A 10,656-nucleotide genomic window follows, 5' to 3' on the forward strand; every position below is an offset into this window, starting at 1 on the left:
ATTATATGAGTTAGAGTTTAACTAGGATTGTCAATGCGTAATATAAATAAACATAAACACTAGTTATTAGATAACTCTAAACAAGCCTAATAGCTATCTGTTAGTATCTGATGATAGCTATAGAGATAATTAACAATAATTATCTCCAACACCCTCTCTCGAGCCGATAGCGAGAGCGAACCAAAAGGCGAGATCAAAGCATAACGAACTGAACTCTAGCAAGCGACTTGAGAAAGATATCTACAACTTGATTAGTCAGAATAAAGTGGATGCCGTGGTCAATTCATGGACGGGCTGAAACCTCCTATCAGTTAATTGAAGAAGAAGAAGGCATGATTTTCCAAATCCAGTGTTGCCGATGATGATGTACTTGTAAGATATATCTTGAAGTGAATTGATCCAAACTTTGGAGGATAGAGAAAATGAGATAAAGGAACAAAAGACGTTTCCTGGTCCTGGTTACTATGTCAAACATCAACTGCCCAATTGAATCAATCGATCTTCGTTTCCATAGCTAGAAAATCGATTCCTAGAGCAGAACCCTGAAAACTGATTGCTGGAAAAGAATAAGAACACGAAGCCAAACTTCTTCAACAGAGAATTAAAATAAACGTCATTAATCGCCAGAGACTGCAAATTAAGAAATTTGATTTCGAAGACTCAGAAACGGTGATGAAGTTCATCCTCATTATTACATAGAAACTGCTGCTCAAAATGGCAGCGATGTAACGAATCAAAACAGAAAGGAGAATCCGAACAGAAGCAATAAAACTGGAAACTGGAAATATAAACCGGAGAGAAAATTCAGTATAGAGTCGATAAAACGCAGGTAGATAAACAAGTATTTTGAAAAATGGAGAAGATAAACCGAGGAGAAAGACGGGAAGTATATTGAACAGAAAATTCGAAACAGGAGCGATGACACGCTAACAGAAGAACAAAATGAACAGAAAATACCAGAACGAAGGCAACAGACACAAAACCGAACAGAAAACTGAATAATAAAGGTAACAAATCAAAGATAGACAGAGGTAGAAAGGTAGAAAAAGATGATGATAGAAAATATGCAACAAAGGTAGAAGACAAGCAGGGCTATGTGAGGAAAATAATTACAGCAGGATGAGAAAGAGATTGAAGAGGAGATGAGCAAGAACAAAATGGTAGACTAGGATAGGTCGGCCGAATTGCAGAAGGAATTGGAGATCTAGAATTTGCTGGAGGTCTGTGGATTAAAGAATTAAGAAAAAGAAAAATCCTAAATTTAGGAGAAAGCTTGAAACTCGACTAGAATAAAAAGAAATGGTGAAGAAGACTAGGGGAACGCTTCTCCAAAAGAAGCAAATAAAGAAGGAGAATAGAGAATTGAAGATATAAAACACATATGCGAATTGAAGATATCTGTTTGCACCATAAATATTTTTTGGTTTTTAATTATTTTTAATATATTTGGCTACGTCTAAGTATATTTTTTCAAAGTGGACATCAAGGGAAACTTGAAGTAAACTTAGGGGAATCAATAGCCAATTAATATTTTAACGTGTATTTTTGAGCCAATTGAAAAGCAGGAAAAATAGAAAGCGTGAAAATCAGTTTCATCGTGGAGCTCAAAGTGGAGCGGTTACTCAATGTGGTGGAGAACATGGATTAGTGGAAAGAAGCAGGAAGTTATCTCCAAAGTCTATTAAAGGAAGAAATCACGATGGAAAAAGCCCAATCAACCAACTCAACAAACCCAAGCAAAAACTCTAGCAAATTATCCTTAGACTTCAGCATCTTTAGATTCCTCAGTTGTTCCCTTAGTTTCAATTTTCAGATCTAAAGTTCATTCATTTCCAAGTATATTTTTATTTTATTTGTTGTTCAATCGTTTCTGTAAGGTCGGTATCGTTTTGATAATCGAATCTTTGGAATTTTACGGTCTCTTTTATTCCATACAATCGTTTTGATAATTAGAAGTTAGAAAGCGCACTCAATTTCATTCCATAGTTTGATAATACTATAATTATCTGGCACGCCCGTAATTTCCCACAAAAGAGCCAAACATAAATTGGCATGCCCAGTAGGACCCAATCACAATGCCACCCAAGAAAAGTGATAAGAGCAACAAAGATCATGTAGTTGCAAGTTCTGAAGAAGAGGAGGTCATGGTAACAGGCAATGTTCCACAGATGGTGGGACGAATCGAAGGGGAAAAGGTTACTAGCCCTAGAGGAGAATCATGGATCTCTACAGAAATCCAAAATTCACCATTCTTGGAGGAGCGTTTCAGTTCCATCGAGAAGAATATGGAAGCTCTGCGGAGTGACATGGATTCGAAGATGGATAAAATACTCCAGAAGCTGTCTGAACCAGGGGTAATCAAGAATGGAGAAAACCATGTTCCTCAAGGTTCCCTGGAGTCCAACGAGAGACGTGTGGTGTCCGGCGCTGAGAAGTATCAAATTCCACCCTTGAGGGATGAAATTGTCTTGCAGAAGGCCGCTAGTTCAGCAGGCCGAGAAAATATTGGTAAGTCACCCGTTTCTCAATATTTTGGAAACACTAATCCTACCTCCCACACAGCTTCATATCATGAAGAGGCAGGAGGCCACCATATCAATGGAGATATGGGGGGCAACTATAGAGGCAATGGAAGGAACACTGGATTTCTTCATATGCCTTATGGTCACCATCAGAATGGCATGCCTCAACAAGTTCCAGCATTCAATATGGAGGCTGTGAGAGAAGTTGTCCAAGAGCTGTATGGGCCTGGCCTTCGTCAAGTTGCCCGTCCTGAGTTCCACAAGCCTTACCCTCATGCGATTGACATGGAGAATCCTTACCCAAGGGGATACAGAGTACCTAACTTCTCCCTATTCTCTAGGGAAGATGGTTTGTCAACTTTGGAGCACGTAGCAAGGTTCACGATTCAGTGTGGAGAACTTGCCAACTACCCTAATTTCAATCATCTCAAGTTGAGGCTCTTCCCAAATTCTCTGACGGGACCAGCCTTCACTTGGTATGCTACTCTCCCTAGGGACTCCATCCATGGTTGGCACGATATGGAGAGGCAATTTCACACTCAATTCTTCATAGCATAGCCAGAAGTATGTGTTGCAGAACTTTCTAGACTTACTTAGAAGGGAGGTGAAAGAGCAGACCGGTTCATTGCTCGTTTCAAAAGGATGAGGAACAGATGCAATGTCTATCTCCCAAAGGTGGAGTACATGAAGATGGCCCAGAGGGGACTTGACATCGAGCTGAGGAAGAAGTTCTAAGGAATGGAGTTTAGAGACTTTTATGAGTTACCTGCCAAGGTGACGGAGTACGAAGATCTGTTGAGGGAAGAGAGTCACGGAAAGAAGAGTTCCATGGGAACTTATTGCCAAAAAATATACCACAAGGTTGCAGTAGCAGATCTTAAAAGTACAGGGACTCATGTTTTCCCCTTACTCCACTCCACCGAAGGACATGATGCAGCAAAGAAATCTTTTAATGGTAAACCTCCGTAATTCAGCTTTGATGTGTCCAAGAGTGATGCTCTTTTTGACTTTCTCTTAAAGGAGAAGTTTATTACTTTGCCTGCAGGTCATAAAATGCCAACAAAAGAAGAAACCAAAGGGAAGACATATTGCAAGTATCATGATTCCTGGAATCATGCAACCAACAATTGTTGGGGTTTCAAGAATGCAGTTCAGGAAAGAATCAACAAGGGAATTCTTAAGTTCCCAGAGAAGAAAGAAGCAATGTTGGTTGATGAAGATCCTTTTCCACCGGTGGTGACTATGAACATGGTGGCAGTAGATATGCGAGATGTCCTCAATAGGAAGAAAGAAGACCTTCGTTTGAGACTTACAGAGTCCAAGAAGGAGAAAGGCAGAAGTTATCATACTTGGATCCCTAAGGAGTATCTCAGAGGTCCTGATGAACTTCAAGCTAACATCAGGGAGCAATGGGGGCAGAAGTCAAAAATTTGAGTAGAAGTGAAGAGCATCGGAGGGAATCACTATGAAAGAAGGGTTCAGACCGAGAGGAATCAAAAACCTCTAAAAAGTGAATTTCACCGAGAGAAGTATTCCCCAACTGCCAATCAGAGGAGACCTCATTTTGTGGTGCCTCAAGTAGAAACTTCTGGTAAGTGGCACGTGGTGCGCCATAAAAAGTTCCCCCAACCTCTTACAAGAACACAAAAGAGAAGGATGCAACGTAAGAGGGAAGCTGTTGAAAGACACCATGATGAGAAAGAGGAAGTAGGGGAATCGGCAGAGAAAGAAGAAGTGAAGGCTGGTGAGCCAGAACCAATAGTTTCAGAGGAGGAACTAGAGGAAATCATTCAAAATGTGTGAATAGGTGACATGGTGATACCTATCAGGTGTGCAACAGCATCAGTGACATTGCCAGCTGATTTCCTAGGAGGTTCAAGGGATCATCATACTGAAGAGGAGAATATTTCACCTATTCCTGAGAAGAGAGATTCATTCACCAGTGGGGTCACAATTCAATCGAATGGCCCATGAGAACCAAAAAGAGTGGTTTTTGAGAAACCTGCAGATAGCATGACCAAACATATCAGGCCTCTTTACATCAAGGCACATCTAAATGGCAAGCCAGTATCAAAAGTGCTGATCGATAATGGCTCTGCAGTGAATATCATGCCATTTAGGATGATAAAGACCTTGGGGAAGTCAATAGAAGATCTAATTGCCACAGAGGTTATGGTGTCAGCTTTCACAGGGGAAACCACCAAAACCTTAGGAGTTCTACCAGTAGATATTACTATGGGAAGCAACACATCTATGGCAGCATTCTTCGTTGTTGATTCAACGGCAAGCTATCAAATCTTGCTAGGGAGAGACTGGATTCATGCCAATTGGTGTGTACCATCCTCACTCTATCAATTCTTGCTTTTTTGGAAAGGAAATGAAGTAGAAGTTGTCTGGGCGGATGGGAAACCATTTACAACTCAAGCTGATTCCGTGGAGGCAAGGTACTATGATGGAGCTGTGGGTCCAATAGAGTTCAAAGGTGAAAGCAAGAGAGGAGGGCCCAAAAGTATCACCTGGAAGAAGCAATGTCAGAACAAAGGGAAAGCTATCCTCCAACCATCAGCCATCGTTCCATCCAAACCTTGGGGAGCATTGGGAGAACCGATCATCGAAGAAATCGATGATTAGTAAGCATAATGAGAAAGAAATGGCAGTAGCTGCCGCTGCCATACAAAAAGCCCAAGTGCAGTAGGTGTTGGAGGAATTGCAGAAGGAAGAAGGTCTGGAGGCTCTAGGTGCTGAAGTAATCTATGAAGAAGAGCCTCTGGAAAGTGAAAACGTTATTCAGATAGATGAATTGAAACCAGCTCCTTCACCACTAGAGGATGATAGATCATTGGCCAGAGATCCATTGGAGGAAGTGAACTTGGGAACTTCTGAGAACCCAAGATGTACATACATCAGTAGTCTTTTGGATCCGCACATCAAAAAGAGACTCATTGCATTGTTGTAAGAGTACAACGATTGCTTTGCATGGGAGTATTATGAGATGCCTGGGCTTAGTAGAAAGTTGGTGGAGCATCGTCTGCCAATGAAGCCAGAATTCAAACCTTATAAACAACCTCTCAGAAGAATGTCCAAAGAGGTAGAATTGAAGGTGAAGGAAGAAATTGAAAAGTTGCTGAAAGCTGAATTCATAAGACCCATCAGGTATGCTCAATGGTTATCTAATGTTGTACCGGTGGTAAAGAAGAATGGAAAGCTACGAGTTTGTGTGGACTTCAGAGACCTTAATACAGCAACTCCGAAGGATGTGTATTTGATGCCCATGGCAGACATGTTGGTGGATGCAGTAGCTAACAATGAGCTTTTATCTTTTTTAGATTGTGTGGCAGGATATAATCAAATTGCCATTGCTGAAGAAGATACTTCAAAGACCGCCTTTCGATGTCCAGGTGCTATTGGGACATTTGAGTGGCTGGTCATGCCTTTTGGCTTGAAAAATGCATGTGCTACCTACCAAAGAGCCATGAATGCCATTTTCCATGATATGATTGGAAAAAATCTGTAGGTTTACATTGATGACATCGTCATAAAGTCCAAAAAAGAAATGGAGCACATAGATCACTTGAGATGTGGTTTTCAAAGGATGAGGGAGCATCAACTGAAACTTAATCCTCTCAAGTGTGCTTTTGGGGTGAAAGCTGGAAACTTCCTTGGGTTCCTGGTGCACCAAAGAGGCGTGGAGATAGATCAGAACAAAGCCAAGGCGATCATGGAGTCCAAATCCCCTCAAACAAAAAAGGAGCTTCAGCGGTTCTTGGGGCAAGTGAATTATCTCAGGAGGTTCATCTCCAACTTGGCTGGAAAGTCTAAGACATTTTCTGATTTGCTGTGGTTAAAGAAGGAAGATGAATTTAAATGGGAGGAACACCATCAGCAAGCCTTCCAGAGTATCAAAGAGTATCCATGCCAACCTCATGTACTTATGCCTCCAAGGCTAGGTGTACCTCTGAAACTTTATCTATCTGCCACTCATGATTCCATTGGATGCTTGTTAGCACAAAACAATTCCAAAGGATATGAGCAGGCAATATATTATTTGAGTAGATTCCTGAATGCAACTGAGGTAAAATATTCACCAATTGAGAAACTCTGCCTTACATTGTATTTTGCTTGTACCAAACTGCGGCATTATATGATTGGGGCAAGGGTGTTGGTGGTATCTCAGACTGACTTGATCAAGTACATGTTGAATAAGCCGCTCATAACTGGGAGGATTGGAAAGTGGTCGCTGGCTTTGGCAGAGTTTACTCTGGTGTACTATCCTCAAAAATCAGTGAAGGGGCAAGCACTTGCAGATTTCCTTGCAGATCACCCTTGTCTTGATGTGAAGGATGAAATAGATCAAGATCTACCAATCTTCAGTGTTGAAAAATCCCACTGGATTTTGAAATTTGATGGATCTAGCACCGAGACATCTACAGGAGCAGGAGTAGTCATTATATCCCCCATGGGAACCAAAACAACAATGTCTTTCAACCTGGATTTCAAATGTACGAACAATCAGGCTGAATATGAAGCTGCGGTCATTGGCCTAGAGATCTTGAGGGAGTTAGGAGCAGATGAAGTCTTGATCCAAGGGGATTCCCAACTCGTGCTGAGGCAACTATCAAGAGAATACAAATGCACTAGTCTCAGCTTGGCTCCATATTATACAGCCGCTGTTCAACTACTGCAGGAATTCAATGACTTTTCCTTTCTTCATGTTCCAAGAGAGATGAACTGGGAGGCTAATGAGCTAGCTCAAATAGCCTCTGGTTTGAAAATGTCGGAAGAACTCACCCATAAGTTGATAATGATCAAGAAGCTCAGACATCCTTCCATCATGGAGAGGGGAATTCAAGTGGAGACATTCAATACATATGTCAATCTAGCTAGTGACTGGAGGAGTCCCATTAAGGAGTATTTGTCGAACCCAGGAAGACGAGTACCTTATTCCCTCAATATTAGAGCATTGAACTTCGTGTTGATGGAAGGTGACTTGTACCGTAAAAATGTAGATGGACTTTTTGCTGAAATGCTTAGGATTTCCAGACAGCATGAAAGTTATGAAACAAGTCCACGAAGGAGTATGTGGAGCTTATCAGGCAGGCATCAAGATGAAGTGGCTCATCAGGAGACATGGGTACTTCTGGCCATCTATGCTGAAGGATTGTATGTCTTATGCAAAAGGATGTCGTCAATGCCAAAGATATGGGCAGATTCAAAGAGTTCCTGCAGATGAGATGTACGCAGTCGTCAAGCCATGACCCTTCAGAGGATGGGCAATTGATTTGATAGGGAAAATTTATCCTGCATCATCAAAAGGGCAAAGCTTTATAATTGTGGCAACAGATTACTTCACAAAATGGGTGGAAGCCTTACCAATGAAGAAAGTGGACCAGAGAGATGTTGTGAAGTTCATCAATGAGAACATCATTCACAGGTACGGGATCCCTCAGTCAATTACCACAGACCAAGGAACCATGTTCACCGGAGATGACATGAAGGACTTCATGGAAGATTATGGAATCAAGTTGTTACACTCTACTCCTCATTATCCACAAGCTAATGGTCAAGCTGAGGCCTCCAACAAAGTTCTCATCAACATCCTTGAAAAGATGATAGAAGATAATCCCAGGGAATGGCACGTCTTACTTTCAGAAACTTTATGGGCATACAGAACATCAAAAAGGAGTGCCACAGGCGTCAGTCCTTTCTCATTAACATACGGACATGATGCCGTGCTTCCTATGGAGGTAGTAGTGTCATCCCTGAGAGTAGCCAGACAAAATGAACTCACTCCAGCAGAATACACAGAAGCTATGATGATGGAACTTGAAGGATCTGATGAAGCTAGAATGCAAGCACTTGATCGAATGATCGCCCAAAAAAAGAAAGTAACCAAAGCATACAATAAGAGAGTGAAGAAAAAGACCTTTGAAGAAGGAGACATGGTTTGGAAACTCATCTTACCAGTTGGGACTAAAGATAGAGCATATGGAAAATGGTCTTCAAATTGGGAAGGACTATTCAAAGTCTTCCAAATTCTAAAAGGAAACTCTTATTGGTTAGCTAGCTTGCAAGGGGAGCCACATAAGAGGTTCATCAATGGAAAGTACCTCAAGAAATTCTATCCCACCCTTTGGGAACTGAGGGAGCATCAGCCATAGGATATAGGCAATATGTATTTGATGTAACGCAAAGCAATTTCACTTTGAAAATTGTAAAGCTGGCTTATAGCCGCTATTCTGTTTGCAATAAAATAATAGCAGGCCGCAAGGCCGCAATTTATTCATCATTCAATGTCTAGCAAATATGTTTAACAAAGAAATCTATCTAGAAGGGAATCAAATCAAACATCCTCTAAATCTATGGCCTTCAGATCTTCCCAACAAGCCCGAGAAGCAGATCGAAGTTTTTGATGTTCGGCAGCCCATGCTTTAGTTTGGTCATAGTTTGATCTCAAAGAGTTTGCCATAAGTCTCTTGTTATCCCACCTATCTTTCTGGAGGTGGCGCAACTTTTCACCTTGGACTATCGAGCTCACCAGTTCATCTTCAACTGTCTTCAACAGTTTCTTGACTTCTTCCATCTTTTTATACCTTTGGTCGATCAATTCAATGGAAGACTCAACTTCTTGGTCAGCAATAGAGTTACTTTCACACAACTTCTGGTAAAGGAGGTGATCAGAGGCACATGAATCTAACTTGTCACTTAAGAGAGCCAACTGAGGTTTCACAGCAGAGTAATCAGAATGCCATGAGTGAACTTGAGTCTTGAAGTTAGTCAAGCGTTTCTTAAACTCAGCAGAAGAGGAGGGGTGAGTAAGATCATCAATAGTCGAAAAGAGCATCGTCAAATGTTGAGTACAAATTGAGGATATATCAAGATCAGGTGTCGATCGTATCATATTCTTAGAGGCAGAAGTATGGTCTTTATCAGGTGCATCACTATGAGTGTCATTCTCAAGAAAGGAGAAGTCGATGTTAGAAGAAGGATCCTCAAGAGGAAAAGCTTTTACTCCAGCAATTCTATCTAGGAGTGCCTGATCAAAAGTAAAGAAATCTATTAAAAAAAATCCTAAAGTTGGAAGTTGGTTTCATTTACCTCAGATCTAGAAACAATGGGAGTGTCATTCTTTGATGGAAGTTCCCCTACATGGTCTATGATGGCTAGATCAGAAGAAGATGGAGGTTGAGGGATATTGACCACGCCTGAAGCAGGGATCTCACCTACTGATGGCGAAGTGCAATCAACTTGTGCTACAGAAAGTACACCATCATGCTCTGCCTGGTTTCCTTCATCACCTGGGTCAATGGTATCAGCCGGAATATCAGAGGACTTGTCCATTTTTTGCCTTTTTAAAGGAGGGGTATCATCTTCCAAGAGTCTCTCATCTGAATCTAAATCCAAATCTTCAAAGTTAACTTGGGCAAGGAAAGGAAAATCTGCTTCAGGGAAGTCGTCTAGGTCGATAGATTCATCAGGAGCAACATCGGCCACAACAACATCACTATCTTCATCTTCATTGGCATCTTCCTCATCAACCACCTTCCCTGTGTGGAGTATGTGTGAATGGTCTGGTTCAAATCAAAGATGAGAGGAAGTAGAAAGAAGTCAATCAATAAATTTACCTGATGCTTCTACTTTTTGTTGAAGGTAAGGAAGGCGTAAAGACCACCACTGGTCAAACTCATTAGTAACAATTGAAGAGGCCTTGCCCACTTTTGACAATTTGAAGTGAAAACCATCATTGAGAAGCCGATGTACACGAGATTCAGAAGCTTTGTAACGTTCTTCCAAAGGGAGCAAAGGAGGAGCAGGAATGACCTGAATAAGGCCAAACTGTCAAGCATATAATGCTGGTCAATACAACTCGAAACACGCCGCCGTCCCTGTGATAGTTGGCTTGAAGGTGGCACCGACATGGAGGAAACGAGTTGATAAGAAGGACTTCCACATTTCATATGTCTCATCCAGGTTGATTGTAGAAGCTTTCATTATTCTTCCAGATTCTGGCAGTCTAGAGAAACAATAAGTGAACCTCAACGGAGGCTTATCTTTCAAACAAGAGAAAAACTTGAAGAACTTCCTGGTCTGGGTCATTTTGGTTCTACAACTCATCAGAGACCGACCAATGGGCATA

The 10,656-nt window shown here is 41.4% G+C and overlaps 1 protein-coding gene across 1 annotated transcript; it reads right to left on the minus strand.

Annotated features, from left to right (window-relative positions):
- Positions 1-8,862: 8,862 nt before the first annotated feature.
- LOC136217466 (uncharacterized) lies at positions 8,863-9,898 on the minus strand. Its single transcript, XM_066004068.1, has 2 exons — positions 9,618-9,898; positions 8,863-9,555 (listed from the first exon to the last, which is right to left on the minus strand). Exons 1-2 carry the CDS (start codon positions 9,858-9,860, stop codon positions 8,863-8,865), a joined length of 936 nt encoding a protein of 311 aa, XP_065860140.1. The 5' UTR covers positions 9,861-9,898.
- Between the last annotated feature and the right edge of the window lie 758 nt (positions 9,899-10,656).

The sequence above is a fragment of the Euphorbia lathyris genome, chromosome 2 (assembly GCF_963576675.1).
Source record: "Euphorbia lathyris chromosome 2, ddEupLath1.1, whole genome shotgun sequence".
Lineage (NCBI taxonomy): Eukaryota > Viridiplantae > Streptophyta > Magnoliopsida > Malpighiales > Euphorbiaceae > Euphorbia > Euphorbia lathyris.